Below are 23,615 nucleotides of genomic sequence, written 5' to 3'. Positions count from 1 at the left end.
CAACTAGAGGTTCAAACGAGTGATTGTCCATTGTGGACTGTTTTGAGGGTGTGAAGTTGGTCATACGATGAAGAATTTTGGTGGTGCTTCAAAATGGATCAATTATTTGAAGTTGAGGTCGGCATTTATAAATGCGGCCTGAGCATATGCAGCACCCGGCTGTTTGCATCAATCGTGGTGGTGCAGCTAAGCTACTGACGCAGCGCCCCCTGTAGGATCGGGGGAGGAATTTCAAACTCGCTCGGGGTGCGGCGACAGCTCGCCTTCTGTTCGTACAAAGGAACCGTGGGATCTCCAACGTCCACCGGATAATTCTAGCAGACGGGACACCCGGCCTAACGTCCATCCAAGGGACGGTTTACTCAGCGTCGCAATGCCCTGCCTGCAAAATAACACGGTGACAGTTGATAGTTTGGTCAGAAATCAAACGCAGACTACCTGTGGTGAGCGATCCTGCCAGGCTGACATTTTGTGAAAACCCAACATTATTAAACCTGACCCACTCTAACAAATAAATGGTAACCGACAATCTTGTGCAGCAGTCTTCAATCCAACACTGTCATGCGAGTTCGAAGCATTATCTCTTCGAGCAAAATCGTGGAATATTTACATCTTGCTGGGAATGTTGATCAACTCCATGGAAGTATAATCACACAAATGGTGCCCCGTGCCAAAACAGGTTTTAACGATACAAAATGTACGATTGTGCAACGGCGAAGTGTTTCGGACCTGGAGGATGGTGAAGTTCTCCAGCACGCTGTTCATCATGTACTTCTCCGGGAGCTGCTTGAGCTTGTGGATGAAGTTTATCATGTATTCACACATGGGCGACCGGTGGATCCGATAGCAAAAACGTCCGCTCTCAAACCGCGCATACTCCGTCTGCAAGTCGATATAACATCAAAAGTGTCAACGAGTTAACGATTCGGAAGACTCACGGTTCAGTCACCTTCCTTTTCCAAGCAAGAGCAAAGAGCAAGAGCAAGCAACAAAGCAACAACAAGAGCAAGAGCAAGCAACAGGCAGCAAGCTTTCCAAGCAAAGAGCAAGAGCAAGCAAGCAAGAGCAAGCAACAAAGCAACAACAACAACAAGAGCAAGCAACAAGCAGCAAGCTTTCCAAGCAAAGAGCAAGCAACACCCGTTCAGCCTCACCTCGACCTTCTCCACGACCTGTTTTCCGAAGGAGCACACTTTGGTCGAGCACGTGATGGTCATGTTATCCGGGCTCTCGTATTGGCTCGTAACTCCATAGAAAGCTCCCGATTCCTCTTGGATATTCGTGTTCAGGTCGGCCTACATGCATACACAGCAAACAATTGAGCAAACTACCTTCTCCTGTTTCCGTCCAGGTGAGAACCAGTACAGGCTTTGTAGTGTAGCAGCAAAGCAAACCTGTTGTGCATTTTGTGATACAAGCACCAAATTTGGCACAAATGTAGGGGAAAGTGGTACAAAATGGACCCCTTGGGTCATATGGACCCCTTGGTATATTACACCAGCAGCTGCTGCCATCTTGTGGCTGTTCATGTTAAAACATTCCTTTGTGGATTAGCAGAAAGTAACAACATGGTGGCCATCCCTATCCAGTCTTGAACTCGAGCTGAACCATCCAACATTTTGACACCTACTAGGATCTATCGGTAGGTATGTGAGAAAATTGTGTTTGTGGTGACAGAGTGACTCATATTTCCTAGTGTTACTGCATGCTTTTAGAGTATAAGTCAGTCACTAAAATTGACCTTTGAAACATTCTGCCCAGTACATGTGGTTTCCAATGATGTCAGGTTTTCATGGAGGTCGTTCATGGGGCAAAACGGTCCATTTCCCTGGGGTAAAATGGCCCGTGGGGTACCATTTTACCCTTTAGTGGGCCATTTTACCCCATACATGTTTCTTATTTTTGTTACAAATATGTAGGCCTATGTATACATGTAGGCCTACCCTATATGTATGTATGTATGTATGTCTGTATGTATGCATGCTTGCATGCTGGCTGGCTGGCTGGCTGCATGCATGCATGTAACTTATGCATGCATGTACATGTTGAGCATTCCACCACATTGTTCACACAAGATCCAGCCATTAGATGTCTCATTTATGACGCCACTATCTACATATTACACGCAGGAGGTGGAGAGGTGGTTGAGGCAGCACCCGGGACGATGTGTGACAGTATTTCAACTGGCCAGCCTGTTTGGGACTGCATATCGCAAGTCCGCTACAGCCGAGAATGCAGCAAATGGGTTTAGGAAAACTGGTATCTTCCCAGTGAACCGCAACATCTTCCAAGATCACGAGTTTGCTCCAGCGACAGTTACAGACCTCAACCAAAATGAACCAAGACCCATGGATGATAACCAGAGACCCCTTGAAGATGCCCATAGAGATGCTGATGTTCCTGCTCCTGGTGTTAATGCTGCAAGAGGCCCTGAAGATGCTGTGAGACCTGTTGGTGGTCCTGCACCTGATGTTAATGCTGTGAGACCTGTTGATGGTCCTGCACCTAATGGTAATGCTGCGAGAGGCCCTGCAAATGCTGTGAGACCTGTTGATGGTCCTGCACCTAATGGTAACGCTGCGAGAGGCCCTGGAAATGCTGTGAGACCTGTTGATGGTCCTGCACCTAATGGTAATGCTGCAAGAGGCCCCGAAAATGCTGTGAGACCCATTGGTAACACTCAAAGACATGCTGCTGTTCCAAGACCTGCTGTTGCAAGCACCAGTAGGGAGTTCATTTCACCCTTTCAAATCAGTCCCCCACCTAAGGCTACTCCTGCTAAGGGTAGGCCTACAACACGTCAATCAAAAAGGTCAATGTCAGAGCATTTAACATCAAGCCCATACAAGAAACGACTTGCTGATGCAGCTGAAGAAAAGAAAAGACAGGAAGCACAGAAGGCAGAGAAGGCAAAGCAGAGAGCTGAAAAAAAACCTCAGAAGCAAAAGAAAGTTGCAGAAAAGCCAAAAAAGAAGATAGTGAAGGGTAAACGGGCTATATTTACGGCACCAGAAGAATCTAGCGAGTCTGAGGATGATGATGGAACAATGTGCTTATTCTGCCGGGAAAGTTATAGTGTGATAGGAGAAGGATGGATAAAGTGCACAGTTTGTCGTCTTTGGGCCCATGATGGTTGTGCAGGTGTGGATGAAGAAGATGTGAATTTCATCTGTGACTTTTGTGCCTAATTATGTGCATAATCTCACCTTGTAGTCTGTAATTTTTCACAATAAATATTATTTCAGGTTCAAAGTGTTTTGATTGGTGACTCTGAGGGTAATTATTATGTTTTTCAATGGGGTGACCATATTACCCCACGGGGTGACCATATTGCCCCATATGTGGGGGCCATTTTGCCCAACGTGGTGTACAAAATGGCCCACTTAGCACATTTTTGGTCTTTGGTTCTCACCAGTGAATGGTTGATTTGATTCTAATACCAAGTAATTTGTGTATTATAATGGAATAATGATTGTAAAGACACTGTCTGATTTCAGATATACTGCATCATTTTGGATAAAATTTCAAAGAAAGCTTAAGTGTGCCATTTTGCCCCACCTTCCCCTACATTAATATGTTTGCGAACATTGTGTGGTCAGCAATGAAGACGAGAGTCTGAATTACATGTATGTAAAAGACCTTGTGAACCAGTGAAGCAAATACACGGGTAAGCATGAATTAAATCTAGGCATGATATAATTTCCATGATGTTTACCTCTACACTCAATGGTGGAAGGAGGTAATGTTTTGATCCAGCTTGTCTGTATGTCTGTTTGTCTGTTAGTCCACAAAATTCCAGACAAAGCTTGTAGTAGTGGTAGTTGTAGTGGTAGTGGTGATAACAGAAATTGTTATATAGAACTGAACTTATATTATTATTATATGCAGAAAATAACTTCATTTCTATATGCCCTGCAGTGGACAGGTTAATTGGTTTATGCACTGAAGGGGTCACCCTGGTGTGCACTGCTGTGTTCTGCTCACTGAGTTGTTCAGGTATGATGTACTCAGCACAAGCTTCCGGTCGGCCCGGAGGTGGGGGTGCGGGGCCTGTCACGGAACGTCAAAACAAACGGCCTGCCGGGGCCGCCCAGAAGTCGGGCGTGAGGGGCGCGTCCACTAATGGAACGCCTCTCGCTTCCCAGATCGAGGGCCACGTGGTCAGGAGAACCTCGTCCCTTCCGGTCACACTTTGCCTATCGGCCGGCCTCGAAGACCGAAATTGTGACGGTGTCACCCGAAAAATTTGAAATTACGAAATTTGAAAAATTTGAAAAAAAAAATTACGGAATTTCAAGTGGCCCAATATCTGAAAATGTTCGCAACATATTTAATGTACATTTGTGCCAAATTTGGTGCTTGTTTCACAAAATGCACAATTCTTTTGAATATTTGGGCTAAGCCGCCCCACTATTGAAAATCACGACTCGGTCGTATTAACGAGGTGATCGTGGAAATGGTTTTGTCCAATTCTACTGAAAATTGGACAAAACGACTGAGATAGATTTAGTGAACACTACACTTAATTCCAGGATTGTTTAAGCACCGTGCCAGGCTCTACCAGTCATATGCAGAGGACGTCGTCTTACCGATCAGACGAAGAGGTCAACAACAAAGTCCAAAAAAAACATCGTTTGCAATGCTCAGACTTGTCAGCCCTTATGCACTAAAGTTTTTATGTATCCATTTGATTTGGCACCACTTTAAGTTTCAGCCAGTGATCAATTTGCAAAGGCAACAAGAAAGAGCAATCAGAGATTGCAGGTCCTCGCCAGGAGTGTTTATTTGGTGAATTTTGTGTCGTGTTTAATAGCTGCTGTTTGTGTGGTTTATTGATAACGTAGATTTATGTTCACTCCAACATGGCTGCCGAACCACGTGACCGATGACGTCCTCAATTAAACACTTTTGTGTAGATCATGTTGAAGACATTTCAAACTGATTGGATCAAGCGTTGTACTTAACCTAATTATGACGTCAGAATGAAAGCATGGATGACATCATCATCTATATATATATATATATCATCATCTATATATAACATCATCCATTCATTCACTCATTCTACCTTTATATGTCATTTACAAATGTACAGTAGGTAGTGGTATTCATACTTATATAAATATAAATGGTATATGAATATATGCTTGTGTGTTTATGTATGTATATATATACGAGCAGAAGTACCCGGCATTGCCGGGTGCGGGAGGGGAGGGGAGGGGAACGGGGGGGAGGGAGGGGAGGGGAATGGGGGGGAGGGGAGAAGAGGGGGAGGGGGGAGAAGAGGGGGAGATGGGGAGGGTGGGAGAGGGGGAGGGAGGGGGGAGGGGGAAAAGGGAGGGGGTAGGGCGGGAGGGGAGGGGGAAAGGGGGAGGGGAGGGGGAAGGGGGGAGGGGGGAGGGGAGGGGGGAAGGGGGGGAGGAGAGGGGGAATGGGGAGGGGAGGGGGGAGGGTGGGGTAGGGAGGGGGAGGGAGGGGAGAAGGGGAGGGAGGTAGGGTGAAGGGGGGGTAGGGTGGAGGGGGAGGGAGGATGTGGATGGAGGGGGGAGGGGGAGGGGGATGGGTGAGGGGGAAAATGAGGGTGAGGGGGGGGAGGGGGGAAAGGGAGGGGGATGGGGGAGGGGGAAAGGGAGGGGAGGGGGGAGGGGGGAGGGGGAAAGGGAGGGGGAGGGGGAGGGGGGGAGAGGGGAGAAGAGGGGGGATGGGGAGGGTGAGGGATGGGAGGGTGAGGGACGGGGGGGTGAGGGATGGGAGGGGCGGGGGAGGGGTGGGAGGGGAAAAGGAGGGGGAGGGGGAAAGGGAGGGGAGGGGGAAAAGGGAGGGGAGGGGGAAAGGGAGGGGGAGGGGAGAAGGGGAGGGGGGGAGGGGGAGGGGAGAAGGGGAGGGGTAGGGTGGAGGTTGTAGGGTGGAGGGGGAAGGGAGGGGGAGGATGGAGGGGGGAGGGGAGAAGGGTTGGGAAGGGAGGGCCAGTCAACAATGACGTTGCAGTTCTCATGGTCGGAGAGGCAGCACAACAATCGCGACATAGTCCTGCATATTCGCAACAGCACGAAGCGGATTTTGGAGACTCACCAATCCTGTGACGTCCTCCAGTACCGGCGTTGCCGGGTGGGGGAAGGGAGACCCGTACATTCCCAACCGTACATTCGCCCTCTCGACTCAAGCTCACTCGGACAAAAGCCTCGCACAAATTACACCGTGAAGGCCCAATGGTCATGTCTATGCCACAAATCACGGGCGCACTGAATTGAAAATATATAGAACGCTCATAGTCCGTGAAAAGCGAAGCCGCCGTGTCGCCATCTTGGTCAGCACGACTCGACCAACTCGCTTCGCGGATCTCATTTTGTGCGGCAATAAACTGCTCCAATCGGTTACGGAAGGGTTGTGGAAAGACGTTTCACAGCTGTTTCAAAGACATTTAATTCATATCGCACAAAATCGATACAAACACGATCGCATAAAAGGTGAAAAAACGTGTGACGTGTGACGGGATGGAACATCACGTGATCGCTCTGAGCGAATCAGTCTGGCGGCAGGAATGGAACATCACGTGATCGCTCTGAGCGAATCAGCGCGCTGCTCTGGAACCGGCTGAGATTAGCGGGTACTTCGCTGAAATGCGCTGAGGTAAATATGATAAAGAATATGGATCTCGTCAAATATGGTCTCGGCCATGTTCGTCCCAGGCTCAATGGCTATGTCTATGCCAAATATCAAGTACGTGAGCCTCTCTGTTTAGGAGTCTATCGGTAACATTACACACACACACACACACACACACAAACTGTGTTTTATATATATATATATATATATATATATATATATATATATATATATATATATCCTCAGATACCGTTATCTCTGGAGGAGATCCTCAGATACCTGGTTGCGGTTGGGAGTTACTAATAATGGTACAAGTGTATGGAAAGCCTCACTGCGTTGCCCTGATGAAGCCACAACAAGGGCGAAACCAGGTCGGTAACTGTGAGTTTTGCATGCACTTGTGACAGTATCTGTATTTATAATCCGTAATGACGCACTGCTAGATGGTTCCTCTGGAACTTTGCAGGCAAGGCGGACGTGCATGGCGATGACGTCATGTTGTCCGCTCATTAGGTTGGAGAACCAGATTATAGATACCATTATTAGTAACTCCCAACCGCAACCAGGTCGACTCCATATGATGAGTGGATACCAGAGATAACGTCACCGCGTGGCAGGCGGTGCGTATATGGAGCAAGGTGCAGCAGCAGCTGTATGGGACACCTTGCTGGCGGTTCTCCATTGATGATATGAAGGTCGCATAGTGACTGATATATATATATATACATACATACATACATATATATATATATATATATATATATATATATATATATATATATATATATATACTGTATAATTATATATATATATATATATATATATATATATATATATATATTTGTATATGCACGTGCACAAACTGTAATGTGAACAGTAATTGTAAGCTGCGCTTCACTTCCGCTGAACTTGGGGACGGTGAGTGAGCTTTGGCGTGGCTCTTCTTTTTGTATGCATCTTCGACACATATCACTAAACATACTTGTCTGATATACATGCCTGTTGTTTCTGTAGATGAAGAAGAAGACCTTTGTTGGTCGAACGCTTGTCCAGAATTAAAGATCGACCATCCTGAAGCTACGTCCGCGTCTTATTTAATCTCCCGATTATATATACTAGGGCATTGCCCGTACGTGGGTGCCCGTTCCTTGCCAATGCCCGTACTATATATATATCTAAAATTATATCCCCCCCCCCTCTATTTACATGAAATGGTTTGGTCCATTCGCAACGACCACAGAACCCCCCCCCCCCTCTATTTACATGCAATGGTTTGGTCCAAAGCGAACGGTTTGGTCCATTCGATGTGATTCGATGATTCGATGTGAATGGTTTGGTCCATTCGCAACGACCACAGAACCCCCCCCTCTATTTACATGAATGGTTTGGTCCATTCGCAAAGCCAAAGCGAACGACCACAGAACCCCCCCCTCTATTTACATGAATGGTTTGGTCCATTCGCAAAGCCAAAGCGAACGACCACAGAACCCCCCCCCCCCTCTATTTACATGAATGGTTTGGTCCATTCGCAACGGCAAAGCGAACGGCGAACGGCTAAATCGCCATAGCTCGGTAAGTACTTGTCCGATTAATTTCAAACCTTGAAAAGGCACATCCTCGGGTCCCCAGCAATATACCTGGCAAGTTTCAAGTATATCGGACCGGTAGTTGTCGAGAAACAGCGGTCACAGACAAACGTACAGACGTACAGACGTACAAACGTACAAACGTACAGAGATTACTGGAATTATAGATAGATATATATATATATATATATATATATATGTATATATATATATATATATATATATATATATATATATATATATATATATATATATATATATACATAGTGTGTGTCAAAGAAAAGGTAATCCGAATTCAAGGGGTTAATATGCAAAGGTTATTTATTTTGACAATTTACATGTGGTTTACTAATTAAGAGGAGATCCTCAGCTTTCCATTGATACCTTCCATGCATCATTGCTGTCACACATGACTGAGTACATGTTCATTGAAAATGACAAGTTCAAATCACATTTTTACAAGTTTGGCTAATCGATGCAAGTCAGAATAATTGGTGCAAAATGAACGTCAGATGTGAACTTTTCTCAGGAATGATTGGCCTTTATGCACCCACACCTTCAACATGTCCAACTCCCCTTTCAACACAAAGCTCACAGCGGCGGAGCATGCCCTGAACTGCTCGTCTCACCATAGCCGGGTCATTGCGCAAAGCATCCACTTCATGTCAAATACGGTCCTGTAATTCGTCAATATCACCGGGAGGAGTTATGACCACCTTCTTCTATAAATGCCCCAAAGGAAATAATCACATGGTGTGAGGTCAGGTGATCTTGGCGGCCATTCCACTGCATGGTTGAGGGCGATGACTCGGTCTCCAAAGAGTTCCGTCAGTCGATCTCGGACAGCGATAGGACGATGTGCTGGGGCGCCGTCTTTGACCCACCAGAGATATCTGAAGACACCACGAACCTGTCGCTCAAAGTTATCCTCCAGCTGCGGTAAAACTTAATCATTGATCATCTGCAGATACCTGTTACCATTGACATTCCTTTGAAAGAAAAATGGTCTGATCACCTGACCACTTCCACAAAGTCCCAACCAAACAGTCCACTTTTGTCCATTCATGTTGGTTTTTAAATTAAATTCTGGGGGTTGTCCTGTCGGTGCATATTCAAGAACATTATGGGTATTGACCTTGCCGTCCATGGCAAAAGCAGCTTCGTCGCCGATAACGAGATCCCACAGGAAATTGACATCTGCTTCGCAACGTGCTATCAACCATCTGGCAAGCACCAGCCTCCTGGAAAAATCCCCTGGCGTAAGTTGATGCCGGATGTGAATCCGATATGGATGTTGGTGGAGGTCCAGTCTTGTGATGCGATTGAATGTTGCCGAAGGCAATCCTGTCCCATTTCGCCTTGCGCTGGTATCCCTAGGATGCTCCAAAACTTGCTGCCTTACTGATGCAATGTTCATTTCCGATCGCCCAGTGCGCCTCCTACCAGAATTCTCCTTGTTGCGGTTGAGGCTATTGCCATGCTCTTGGTATTTTCTAACATTCGCCCAGATGGTTTTGGCTGCTGGAGGCTCCCGTTCTGGGAAACGTTCCCTGAACGCATCATGAGTTCGCTGCAAACTTCCAGTTTGGTGAAAGGTTGTAACCACGAAGGTCCGCTGTTCAGTCGTAAGTTGAACCATATTTTCAATGACTCAGACTGTCTCTAAACCCATACACTGTAGGCCCATTTTAAATACCCATCTTAAACAAAGGATGACACAACCGACGATTACCAGACCAGCTTAACAATTTTACATAATCAACTTGGCAGTCGATAAGTAATGCGTCCATTTCAAACTGTCTTGCACCGATTAGCCAAACTTGTAAAAATGCGATTTGAACTTGTCATTTTCAATGAACATGTACTCGGTCATGTGTGACAGCAATGATGCATGAAAGGCATTAATGGAAAGCTGAGGATCTCCTCATAATTGGTAAACCACATGTAAATTGTCAAAATAAATAACCTTTACATATTAACCCCTTGAATTCGGATTACCTTTTTTTTTTGATACGCACTGTATATTGTTCCCCATGGGGTGTACTTGACAATGAGCCATGCATCAATTTTTTCCCATAGAGTGGTTTCAGAGATATAGAGGTGCAAAGTTTTTTCAGTTTAGAGGTCCAAGATGGTGCCTGCACCATGTGACCTATGACGTCATAATTATCAATCCAAAATTCTGCAGGAGGAGGTGCTCCTATGGTGAAAATTCCTTGACATTCAGACCAATGTTTTCAGAGAAAGGCATACTCACGTTCTGTGTGGACAAACAAACAGACAAATAAACAAACAAATGGACAGAAATGCAATACCCTCTCCCCTGGCAAGGGTAATTAAGCACAAACAAATGGAATCTTTCGAGTTCACTACGCTGCTATGGCAAGCTAAAGGGAGACGCTTGTCCGACCTCATTCCAATGTCGTTTCAGGTTTCGTAAAACAAAGTCAAATACACAGATTGTGTAACTTCACAGCAACCTCAGCAAATAAACTTTTAAAAGTTTGGGTTGAAGTTGATCCCTGTCATTCTCAGTTGTGTAACTACAACACAACTCCTCCCATGTCCGTGTTTGCATCAAACCGGACAAACGTCGTGTCCTTGCCCCTGTTGGCATCGAGTCAGGAATAGGGTCATTCCTTTCACATGGAGTCTGACGTACTGCCACATGATTGTCTACCGCTCATGCTAGTAGTTGTACGTGAACCATTGGTCATGATAATGACATACCACAGAATGTGGTAATGATGATTTTGGAATACATTCTGTCTTACTATAACGACGTGACTCAGAAGATAACTGAGAAGGAAGTTGAGGAAGCGATAAAAGCAATGAAGAGTAGAAAGCGGGAGGGCCGACGGGAGTTGTGGGAGATATGTTGAAGGCAACAGGATGTTGGGGTGTGAAGAGAATGACAGAGATCTGTAATCTGGTGGTGAAAGAAGGCCACATTCCAGTGGATTGGGAACTGAGTACCCTCGTCCCTCTATACAATGGGAAAGGTGACCCTCTTGAGTGTGGCTCGTACCGAGCGATAAAGTTATTGGAGCATGGAATGAAGGTATTGGAAAGGGTGTTGGAGAGGAGGATAAGGAAGAAGGTGAAGATCGACGAAATACAGTTTGGATTTATGCCAGGAAGAGGAACGACAGGCACGCTCTTTATTGTGAGGCAGTTGCAGGAGAAGTACATGGAGAAGAGGAAGAAGTTGTTTCTTGGGTTTGTTGATCTGGAGAAAGCATTCGATAGGGTTCCACGCGAAGTATTGACATGGGCATTGCGGAAGTTAGAAGTGGAGGAATGGTTGATCAGAGTTGTGATGGCAATGTACAAAAGAGCGCGCACAGCTGTAAGGACGAAGGACGTTAACAGTGGTGAGTTTGAGGTGAAGGTGGGAGTGCATCAGGGGTCGGTACTAAGTCTACTACTATTTGTAGCTGTGATGGAGGTGCTGGCTCAGACCGTAAAGGAGGGTTTACCATGGGAGTTGTTGTATGCAGATGATCTGGTGTTGATTGCGGAATGTATGGATGGACAAAAGGAAAAGGTGAACAAGTGGGAGGAATGTATGGAGACAAAAGGTCTGAAGGTGAATATAGGAAAGACGAAGGTGATGGCGAGTGGTAAAGCATGTGGTGAGGTGGAAAGAACTGGGAAGTGGCCATGTGCTGTGTGCAGGAAGGGTGTCGGAGTGAACTCCATTCAATGTACAATGTGCGCTGAGTGGGTTCATCAAAAATGTAGTGGTCTGAGAGGGTCATTAACCAGTGTGGCAGCTACATTCAAATGTAAGGTGTGCATAGAGGAAGCTGCAGATGGAGGAAATGTTGAGTTGGATCTTGGAGACGGTGTGAAGCTGGAAGGTATGAACACATTTTGCTACCTCGGAGACATGCTGAATGGAGAAGGTGGATCAGACTCGGCAACGGTTGCTAGAGTGAGATGTGCATGGAAGAAGTTTCGGGAACTGAGTGGTGTGCTGATGAGGAGGGAAGTGTCGTTGAAGCTGAAGGGAAAGGTGGATGCTGCATGTGTGAGAAGTGTTATGATTTATGGGAGCGAGACATGGGTCATGAATGTAGAGCAGCAACGAAGGCTGGAAAGGGTGGAAATGCGAATGGTTCGGTGGATGTGCGGAGTGTCGTTGAGAGAGAGGAAGACAAATGATGAATTGCGAAAAATGATGGGAATAGAGCCTGTGATTGATGCTGTGAAGAGGAACAGGTTGAGATGGTTTGGTCATGTGTTGAGGAAGGATGAAAGTGACTGGTTGAGAAGAGTGATGGAAATGAATGTCGAAGGAAGTAGAGGACGGGGAAGACCGAGAAAGACTTGGCTAAAGATGGTGGAAGAAGAAATGCGGGCAAGGGGGTTAACAAGGAGAGATGCAGAAAATAGGACAAAATGGAGAAGATTATCATGGGGACCGCAAGGCTAACCCCCGCTCTAGCAGGGAAAATGGCCTTAAAATGCATGTTGTTGTTACTATAACGACGTGCTGAAATGATTATTACAAGTTGTTATCGCAATCATTATCACGAAAGGGCACTACAACTTTGTCATAATGATAATATGCAATAACATTTTGTCAACTATCACAAACCTTACGTCATCTTTGAAAGTCTTGCAATACTATGAACACATGCCGAACTGGGCATTCCAATATGTTTTGTCGTCATCACAACAGTTCACAATATTATTATGAAGTTCCGCGACGCCACTGATGACGATGTCATGGACTTCGTCTAAAAAGGGGCGAAATGGATTTGAGTCACTTGATTTCACATTTAGGGGGGGGGGGAGGGTCAGGGGGGGCTCACATCTTCATCTTTCGCCACCCTCATGGAATAAGGGTGGCGAAAGCCACAAACCTCAATGGAATACTGTTCTCCCCTATGGGCCGGTGCTCCTGCCTCACACCTAGCTCGGCTTCATGCTGTTGAAACCAAAGCTTTCAGAATCATTGGAATCTCCTGCGATGAAGCTAACTCTGAGGAGCCTTTCACTCGCTCACCGCTGGGAGGTTGGTGGTCTTTCTGTCTTCTACCGACTCCTCTCCGGCCTTGCGCCCCCAGCTCTCTCTGTGCTCTGTCCCCCAAATATTCCTACAGGTCGCACAAGATCTGCCAGCCACCCTCTGATGGTTAAACTGCCGAAATCTCGGCTCTCTGCTCACCTTCACTCTTTCATTCCTCTTTTCTCTCGCCTCTGGAACAAACTCCCTCACTCCCTTCAATCCCACTCGTCCCTCCAGGTCTTTAAAACAGCTGTTCACCACCATCTCTTATCTTCCCCCATCCAAAACCTTGATCTTTTCTACCCCCGCTAATTCACCCCAGATCCACCTTGTTTGAAATTCCAACTTCTTTCCTGGAAGTCCTGGCAGTGTCCATATGTTTTATACCTCTCCCACCACCCCCCTTCCCATGCCCCCCCCTAAATCCCTCTCCCTCTCACAGATCTCTCCATGTCTCCATGTCTCTCGGTCCCTGCTCTCAAATGTTGTGTTCGTGTCCTTCCCCCTCTCTCCCCATCTTGTCTACCGCTCCCGATGTTATATGTTTTATGTGTCGGTTTGTCTTTCTGTGTGATTAATGTTCGCTCTTTCACGAGCCTCGATGTTGTATACAAAAAAAAAAAAAAACCCTTCCAAACAGGGGGGGCTCATATCTTCATCTTTCGCCATGCTCCCAAACAGGGGGGTGGGTCACATCTTCATCTTTCGCCGTGCTCCCAAAAAGGGGGGGGGGGCTCACATCTTCATCTTTCGCCACCCTTCCAAACAGAGGGGGCTCACATCTTCATCTTTCGCCACCCTCCCAAACAGGGGGGGGGGGGGGGGGGGGCTCACATCTTTATCTTTCACCACCCTCCCAAACAGGGGGGGCTCACATCTTTATCTTTCACCACCCTCCCAAACAGGGGGGGCTCACATCTTCATCTTTCGCCGTGCTCCCAAAAAGGGGGGGGGGGGCTCACATCTTCATCTTTCGCCACCCTCCCAAACAGGGGGGGGCTCACATCTTCATCTTTTGCCACCCTCCCAAACAGGGGGGGGGCTCACATCTTTATCTTTCACCACCCTCCCAAACAGGGGGGGCTCACATCTTCATCTTTCGCCACCCTCCCAAACAGGGGGGGCTCACATCTTCATCTTTCACCTAAATGTTGAAAGTCACACAACCAATGCAAATACTACTCGGGCCAAATAGAAATGGATTCCACATGACGAGTCGAGTTGATGATTAAACGGCTTTGTCGTGGCCTAACCAAAGGGAGCAATGAGCAGAGCTCTCGGTTGCCGAAACCCCCTTCTTGTTTACCGAAGGAACATTGAACGCCAATATTGACCGACGGAGAGGGGCGGCTCGGCACTGCGAGCGGTGGGAAAATGTAAATCCTTCGAGAAATCTACAGTAGGCCTACAAAGGGAATGTTATCGATTATCCACAAGTATTTTGTAAACGACATCAGCCATCAAAGTCGAGCGAGACGTAGTTTGTCATGCAATGAGGTACGCAGACCGCGCTCAATGATATAAACGATGAATAATAATGAAAAAAAAAACAATTACGACAAGGAAAGAGGAAAAGAGGCGAAAATGAAAGCAATGGCTGATGTGGCATACCCAGAATTTGACAAGGAAGAAGGCTTCATGCGGACCCTTGTCGTAGAGCTCTTTGAGACCACCCTTCTTTTCGGGAAACTTGTCGTAGATCTGCCGGATGTCCACGGCTTCCAGCATAGGGTCCGAGTAAGCAGAGTTCACGTGACCAATGTGCACGAAAAGGTGCTTGCTAAACTGCTGGCAGAAAGGAAGATGATGAGGTGTAAGCCAGAAGTGACAAAGATGGAAAAGGTGGGAACAACATGCACTTGTGTCAGGATTCTCACAGAGACCCTCTCCGTGCGCGTTTCGCCATTATGACGCAAATTCTTCACAGGTTGACAAGTGCGCAATTGTTTGGAATATTTTTTTAGGCCTTGCGGCCTACTCGTTGAAGACGCCAGGTGCATTATCTCACTGGTATTTGGTGATGGTTGTAAAATTACAAAGTGGCTGTAAAATGGCGGTATAACTATGCGGTGATAAAATGAAATAAAAAATGCTCAAGTTACACATCACGCGTGGAAATTAATGCGGAATCAGTGTCGGAGCTGAAACAGGTTTGATGCGGCAATAAAGATGTTTTTCTCTGCTCTGAGCCGGAAGTGTGGCGCCTCTCACCGTATCGGCGTCACGTGGTTGCTCAAGGAAGGCGGAGAATTCCACAAGGCGAAGCTTGCTCGTGCCTATCGATCGGCCTTGCCAGGCAGGGCCGGAGGTGACTGGGGGAGCGAGGCTTGCTGTGGCTTCATAGCCTGAGGGGGTTACAAAAGTCACAATGTTGTTTGGGAAATGCAAACTCGGACGAATAATGCTTTGAAAACAAAACCCAACGCTATGCTCGAAACAAATGACCTTTGAGAACATCGCTCGGGACCTCAACATATCCTGGGAATTTGATGAAGGTCTCAGAACATGTAGATTAACGACTCACATGTGTTGTCCTTGGAAACCGAGTGTTACAAGACAATGGATGAATTAATGCCAAGCACATGTTGGAGAGTAATGGAGTGTATTTTGTCACACCATGGCTTACAGTAAATGATCCACTATATCCTGAAGGTGGTGAGGTCTAACGACCATGATGGCCAAGGAACATGTCGGAAGTTCATGTTATCGGCAACCAATGAGAAGCCACACACACACACACACACACACACACACACACACACACACACACACACACACACACACACACACACACAACCAATGAGAAGCCACACACACACACAACCAATGAGAAGCCACACACACACACACACACACACACACACACACAACCAATGAGAAGCCACACACACACACACACACACACAACCAATGAGAAGCCACACACACACACACAACCAATGAGAAGCCACACACACACACAACCAATGAGAAGCCACACACACACAACCAACGAGAAGCCACACACACACAACCAACGACAAGCCACACACACAACCAATGGTGTTGCTGTCATAGTATTTGTTGGAGGTGTGGTACGCAACAATGCTTAGATGATCAAAGTTCGCTTAGATGATGTTATCCCTTATATGAGCCTCGACTTGGTATACAAAAAAAGGAGAAGAAAAAAAGAAGAGTATAGTACAGTGGAGTGTTGTTATTATTAAGATAGTTATTATTACTATATTACAACTTCCATGATTCAATCCAAGCTGCCAATCCAACATGGTAGTGCGGGCCACGACTGAGAGTTTGACTTGATTTCTCCGCAATGTTTCACCTGATTTGATTGGCAAATCTCCATTTAACTGTTCGTTATATCGAGTTGAAAAAGAAGATTGTCCTTCAAAATGATCATTTATTAGCATGAAAATAATTTAACGGGTGCTCCTTACAACCACCCGCTACTGTATTTTAACCCTCCAGAGGGAACACCAGCACACCTTAATTGCCATAAATGTTCTCTCACCGTCCGATGTTGTGCACAGCGAGAATAACTGCTTAACGTCATCGCGTTATCAGCAATCTGTCACTCCCGAAGGAGGTCAAAAGAAGAAGATCATCGTGACCCCTCAGCCTCTTAGCATCATCGAAGATGGCCTTTTAGATTTGCAGAGAAGACGAGCGACTTACGAAAACAGGGATAGGAATGGAAAATCCCAACAATGGAAAATCCCAACAATGGAAAATCCCAACAATGGAAAATCCCAACAATGGAAAATCCCAACAATGGAAAATCCCAACAATGGAAAATCCAAACAATGGGAAATCCCAACAATGGAAAATCCGAACAATGGAACATCCCAACAATGGAAAATCCCAACAATGGAAAATCCCAACCCTTTTTCTCCCAAAGCTCGTTTGTTATTGAAACGGGTTTCTTTGGTTCATTGATCATTAACTATTTTAACTTCTGCTCCACTGATCATCCCTTAAAAAGGACCAATCGTTGATACCCTCACTACTCATTCTGTAAGCGTTTTTTTGTCCTTGTTTCTTTCAACGCATGATTTCTACTACAGTATCAACAGTGCTGTGTAGGTAGATTCAGGAGAGGGAGACTTTGATTTCTCACTAACTTAACTGTTGCTTTTGATAGTGACTAGTTGTACCTGTTCCCACCTGGTGTTTGTTTAACGGTTGAGGTGGCTGCCTTAAGATCTTAGGGTTCTGAGTTTGAGCCCCTGTCATTCCGTTAAATAACACCAGGTGGGTTGACCAGCCGGCCCTCACTCCGGGGTCGGCAAAATGAGTACCAGCTCAATGGAAGCAAAGGGCACTTCATCAGTGGCACAGCCACGCTCCCAGAAATGATGCAACTAGCTGCTTATCTATGATAATAAAAGGTAGTGTTTGTGTGTGTGCGTGTCTGTGTGTGTGTGTGCAAGTCTGTATGTGTGTGTGTGTGTGTGTGTGTGTGTGTGTGTGCAAGTCTGTGTGTGTGTCTGTGTGTGTGTGCGTGTCTGTGTGTGCATGTGTGTGTGTGCGTGTGTGTGTGTCTGTGCATGTGTGTGTGTGTCTCTGTGTGTGTGTGTGTGTGCGTGTGTGTATATGTGTATGTATATATGTGTGTGTGTGATTGTGTGCGTGTCTGTGTGTGTGTGCGTGTGTGGGTGTGTATGCGTGTGCGTGTGTGTCTGTGCATGTGTGTCTGTGTGTGTGCGTGTGTGTGTGTGTGTGTGTGCGTGTGTGTGTGTGTGTGTTTATGTGTACATATATATATATATATATGTGTGTGTGTGTGTGTGTGTGTGTGTGCATGCATGTGTGTGTGTGGGCGTGTCAGTATGTGTGTGTGCGTGTCTGTGTGTGTGTGCAAGTCTGTGTGTCTGTGTGTGTGTGTCTGTGTGTGTGATTGTGTGCATGTCTGTGTGTGTGTGTGTGTGTGTGTGTGTGTGTGTGCAAGTCTGTGTGTGTGATTGTGTGTGTGTGTGTGTCTGTGTGTGTGCGTGTGTGTGTGTGTGTGTGTGTGTGTGCAAGTCTGTGTATGTGATTGTGTGTGTGCCTGTGTGTGTAATTGTGTGCATGTCTGTGTGTGTGTGTGTGTGTGTGTGTGTGTGTGTGTGTGTGCATGTCAGTATGTTTGTGTATGTGTGTGTGGGGCTGTTCAAAAATTACTTTACGCCCAAGGGAGGGGGGGGGGGGGTGTATGTCCAAGCTTTACACAACGTTATAGGGGGGAGGGGGAGGGTGTTTACAGTGGCGTAACATAACGCCATTACAACCAACAAATATTTTGTTTCATTAACCAACAAAACAAATATTTTCTGACAACCAAATTAGACAATGAGCAACTTAAAAGTGAATAAACCAGACATGATCCACATGAAGTCAGAGCATTCGCTGATCGTTGTCAACAACAATACTGACTGACCAATCAAGTTGGTCTTTCGAGGAAGGAGGTGGTGGGGGGAGGGGGGGAGTGGTGGGGGGAAAGGGGGGGAGTGGTGGGGGGGGGGGGGGGAGGGGAGTGGTGGGGGAGGGGGGGGAGTGGTGGGGGGGGGGGGGGGAGGGAGTGGTGGGGGGGGGGGGGGGTGTCAGATTTTCGCAAAAATAGCATTACGTAATTTTTGAACCTTTTTAACATAATTTTTCCGAACTACTTTCGTAGTTTTATTTTTACCTAAAAAATTACGTAATTTGAATTTTTGAACGTAATTATCTGTGTCTCCTCCATAACTCCAAAACCATGACACCTTGCAGCCCTAAAATATGCTTGCATACTTCTCAAGCTCCAAGGGATTGCCTAGTTTGGGCGTGTTAAAACAATATTTTGGAAGATGATTGATAGGGTGATCATAACAGAAAAAAAAAAAAAGCCTTACCAAAATGGTGGTGCGCCATCTTGGTCAGCCCTTTGTGACATCGCTGGGTTCTTAAGTGGCCATTTTGTTTTGGCCGATTGAAACGTGCCAAGGCTTGAAAACACTATCAACTCTCACGGACTAATTAAAGCATATAATAATCAAAATCTTGATGCAGATTTGAGGATCGGATCCCATACACTTAATAGGTATCGAAATCTGGAGTAAAATCTAACAGCATTAGCGGTTCTTATAACTAAGTGTATTTATGAAAGCAAGGCTGTTCTCCTTCTGCTCTGTCGTCTTAATTTACACCTCCATATGATAGGGATTCAGCTACTCATGAGATTGCCAAAACATCAACATAAATAAACAACATAAAAGTTGTTATTTCCTGCGTTTTTGGCAACATTCACTGCCCAGATCTTCTTCAAACTCAACAAGAAACTTTTTATTCAAACTCTGAAAATGTTACGGAGAAAGTCTACTTCTGTTAATTCTTCTTCTTCAAAATTGAAAAGCACGACAAAGAAACCCAGCTATAGATTACCTAAAGGCTCCTTTGTTCACCACTGTTATGTCTGGGCACATGGCGTATATAGATCCACACGGCTCTGAAAATGCGATAAAACTTAAAAGAAGATGAAGAAGATCCCTCCTTCTCCATATTCAGTGAAGCGATGGGTGGAATTTGATAGCGATGGGCAGTATTTTGAAAGAGACGATGATGTTTACACATGTCAGATTAACAATGGTGCCTGAGGAGCACAGGCCGTGGGTATGATCTCCCCTCCTGCATCCTCTTGCTCTCCCCCCACACCTTTCTCTCTCCCTCAACCATCTCTGTTTCGCCACTCCTCCCCTCTCTCTTCCTCCCCCCTCTCTCCCTCCCCCCACCCTCATGGTCTCTCGACCCATCATTCTCTTTTCCCCAACCCTGCATGTGTCTGTCTCCCCCACCCCTCTCTGTCTCTCCTCCCACCTTCTTTCTCTCCCAATCCCTCCATTCTCTCCCAATCCCTCCATGTATGGGATCCGATGGAAGAGAGGGGGGAAGCGAAAGAAGAATTATTTTATGCCCATGACCTGACCCTGGGTACCCCCAAGCACGAACACAAAATTTGATGGAGGTTGGCCAAGCCGTTGTCAGTTCCATAAGGAAGAGACATACAGACATTGTGTTATTTTATACAGTCATGCGTGATTACTGCATGTCTTCTTTAAGAGTTGGATACGTTCTTTACATGATCAAGTCTAGCTGGCAGCAACGTGGGTTCTTATCTATCTATAATTCCAGTAATCTCTGTTTGTTTGTACGTTTGTACGTTTGTTTGTCTGTGACCGCTGTTTCTCGACAACCACGGGTCCGATATACTTTAAACTTGCCAGGTATATTGCTGGGGACCCGAGGATGTGCCTTTTCAAGGTTTCATATTAATCGGACAATTACTTACCGAGCTATGTCCAAAAAACGATTCAACCAATCAGAGAGCAGCGAGCTATCGCGTGTGCCGAACGTGGCGGACACACTCTGCCTCGGATGGCACATTTGAGAGCGTATTCATTTATTTCACGTTTGCAAACTATGTTGCCGCTATGTTGGCGTTAAACTATGTTTTAAAACTAATAAAAACCCCGGGGGGATTGTCACTGTACTCGCAAGCCGTTCGCCGTTCGCTTTGGCGTTGCGAATGGACCAAAACATTTCATGAACCAAACCATTTCATGTAAAGCGTTCGCCGTTCGCTTTGGCGTTGCGAATAACCCAAAACATTTCATGGACCAAACCATTTCATGTAAATAGAGGGGGGGATATAATTTTAGATATAGATATAGTACGGGCATGCCCTAGTATTCACAACACAGTGTAAAAAGTCCATTTTTTAAAACGGTAACGCACTATTCTCATTTTAACACACCATATATTATGTCTGTTGTGAACTGCCCTAAGTAAATACAAGTAGAGTATCTGTAATTCGGCTGTTTTCATTAGGCCTGCTCGCAAATGGCTTTCCATCGAGGAACTTAAGGTTCTGGACTTAAGGACTTAAGGTTAAGAGCTCTGGACTTAAGGTTGCATCACGTACCTGGTATGGCGGCACCCATGCCCGCCTGCAATGAGTACGGCTGCTGAACCTGAACGAAAGGCTTGATGCTGCAATGAGAGAGAGAGGATGGATTAGAATACGGATGCGAGAATGTCGGAGCCATAATGTCACGTGGTCATTAAACAAATAAAGAATTACTTATTACTAAGATATTGTTTCCCAACAACAGCTGCATCAGCAACAGTTTATGACTCGTGGAAATGTGTAAAGTCATGTTTAAGAAATTGTGGGAGACTGTAAAACCAGGCACTGGCCTAATGTGACATCAGCAAACCAAATGATGGAAAACAATGTTCAAAGTAATAATTACCTGATTACCTGATTTGTTCATGACTTTGTCAAACTGGAACAACTACATGCTGACTTGTAGGCCCAAATTGTATACATCAATGGCTAGATAGGACAGCGAGATGATAATTGGTGTAGATGGGCCAATAGGTAAACTTACTCTTGTGATGAACTGGGTTGGCCGGCAATTGTGCTGGTCCAGAACTGGAAGGTAAATGGGAGGAGGAAGAGGGGACATGATGGTGGAGAAAGGAAAGGTGGGAGAAGAAACAGTCAGTAACAATGGCTGCACCTTGGCACGACTTGCTTGTTTACAATAGTCGAGTTAACAGATAGATAATGGTGGAATGAAACGAGGGGGAGTGCAGGAACAGGAGGAGGCAGCATACCCCTGGTGCAGCAGGGTAGGATTGTTGTGCTAGACCAGCTAGGCCCAGCACCTTGTTGTGGATAGCTGTGGCTGAGACTATCTGTGCAGAGGACATTGCTGCCATGCTCTGCATTGCTTTCTCCTTTGTCGTCTGGTCCTGAGAATGAAAACCAAAAAGATGATGAAATGCGAAAGAAAAACCAAAAGCATCCAAGAGCCACAGCTCCAGAATCGCCAATGTAAGAATGACATTTCCGATCTCAGGTAAAAACAATATGATCTTAAAAAAAACAAAAAAAACCAGAAAGGGTCCGGAACCCATACCCATCTGTCAAGGTGAGAACGGTACCCTGAATCCCTTTTATTCTCAAGTGGCCAATTTTCTTCACAAGCACAACTCATGTCTCGCACCTCTTCCAACCTTTCTAAAACAACTCCTGTGCCTCAGGAAGGTGACTTATGTTTAATCCTATTTATAGTTTATATAATAAACCCAAAGTTAATCCCTTTGCTGTGAATCAAGTTTCTCACTTCGTCTAAAATCCGTAGAGGTCAGCAACTGTAATCCTGTTTGCCAATATAGAGAATGACTCCTCAGTGACCTCCTGAAAAACGATATTAAATCCACAAAGGTTACATTCCTTTCAAAGTTCCACCCTGAAGGATGATCATTGGGACCATTTTCCAAAATTGTTGGACAGATGTTTAGTTCCAGGTAGACTGTGGCCGAAGGTCAGCCGAAGGACCTTTTTTGGGCATATTGACAAATTAGCTTCCGAAGCAGCCCTTCTGATGATGAATGAGTTTAGTTCCAGGTAGTCAGTGGCGAAGGTCAGCCCAAGGACCTTTTTTGGGCATATTGACAAATTAGCTTCCGAAGCAGCCCTTCTGATGATGAATGAGTTTAGTTTGAGGTAGTCTGTGGCCGAAGGTCAGCCGAAGGACCTTTTTTGGGCATATTGACAAATTAGCTTCCGAAGCAGCCCTTCTGATGATGAATGAGTTTAGTTCCAGGTAGTCAGTGGCGAAGGTCAGCCCAAGCACCTTTTTTGGGCATATTGACAAATTAGCTTCCGAAGCAGCCCTTCTGATGACGAATGGGTTTAGTTCCAGGTATTCTGTGGCTGAAGGTCAACCGAAGGACCTTTTTTGGACATATTGACAAATTAGCTTCCGAAGCAGCCATTCTGATGATGAATGAGTTTAGTTCGAGGTAGTCAGTGGCCGAAGGTCAGCCGAAGGACCTTTTTGGGGCATATTGACAAATTAGCTTCCGAAGCAGCCCTTCTGATGACGAATGGGTTTAGATCCAGGTAGTCTGTGGCCGAAGGTCAACCGAAGGACCTTTTTTGGGCATATTGACAAATTAGCTTCCGAAGCAGCCCTTCTGATGATGAATGAGTTTAGTTCCAGGTATTCTGTGGCTGAAGGTCAACCGAAGGACATTTTTTGGGCATATTGACAAATTAGCTTCCGAAGCAGCCCTTCTGATGATGAATGAGTTTAGTTCCAGGTAGTCTGTGGCCGAAGGTCAGCCGAAGGACCTTTTTGGGCATATTGACAAATTAGCTTCCGAAGCAGCCCTTCTGATGATGAATGAGTTTAGTTCCAGGTAGTCAGTGGCGAAGGTCAGCCCAAGGACCTTTTTTGGGCATATTGACAAATTAGCTTCCGAAGCAGCCCTTCTGATGATGAATGAGTTTAGTTTGAGGTAGTCAGTGGCGAAGGTCAGCCCAAGGACCTTTTTTGGGCATATTGACAAATTAGCTTCCGAACCAGCCCTTCTGATGACGAATG

The 23,615-nt window shown here is 45.8% G+C and overlaps 2 protein-coding genes across 4 annotated transcripts in view; one reads left to right on the top strand and one right to left on the bottom strand.

Moving 5' to 3' along the window:
- Positions 1-23,615, bottom strand: part of LOC137432239 (transcriptional enhancer factor TEF-1) — a 159,517-nt gene that overhangs the window by 3,704 nt on the left and 132,198 nt on the right. The window contains exons 1-7 of one of the 3 annotated variants that reach the window (XM_068123990.2): positions 21,838-22,850; positions 21,609-21,652; positions 21,140-21,207; positions 15,421-15,554; positions 14,821-14,997; positions 1,155-1,295; positions 730-882 (exon numbers count right to left, since the gene is read on the bottom strand). In XM_068123990.2, the coding sequence (XP_067980091.2) occupies positions 730-882; positions 1,155-1,295; positions 14,821-14,997; positions 15,421-15,554; positions 21,140-21,207; positions 21,609-21,652; positions 21,838-22,146 (1,026 nt within the window). In that variant the 5' untranslated portion in view covers positions 22,147-22,850. Of the gene's footprint in view, positions 1-729; positions 883-1,154; positions 1,296-14,820; positions 14,998-15,420; positions 15,555-21,139; positions 21,208-21,608; positions 21,653-21,837; positions 22,851-23,615 lie in introns of those variants that run through there. The other 2 variants (XM_078782882.1, XM_068123993.2) reach the window with 2 other exon arrangements.
- LOC137432026 (uncharacterized) lies at positions 1,603-3,230 on the top strand. Its single transcript, XM_068123763.2, has 2 exons — positions 1,603-2,466; positions 2,506-3,230. The coding sequence occupies exons 1-2, from the start codon at positions 1,953-1,955 to the stop codon at positions 3,186-3,188; spliced, it is 1,197 nt and encodes a 398-aa protein (XP_067979864.2). The 5' UTR covers positions 1,603-1,952; the 3' UTR covers positions 3,189-3,230.

This window comes from Myxine glutinosa, chromosome 8 (genome assembly GCF_964187855.1).
Source record: "Myxine glutinosa chromosome 8, kmMyxGlut1.1, whole genome shotgun sequence".
Classification (NCBI taxonomy): domain Eukaryota; kingdom Metazoa; phylum Chordata; class Myxini; order Myxiniformes; family Myxinidae; genus Myxine; species Myxine glutinosa.
Note: the sequence above shows the minus strand (reverse complement) of the source record. Positions and strands in the feature narration are given on the sequence as shown.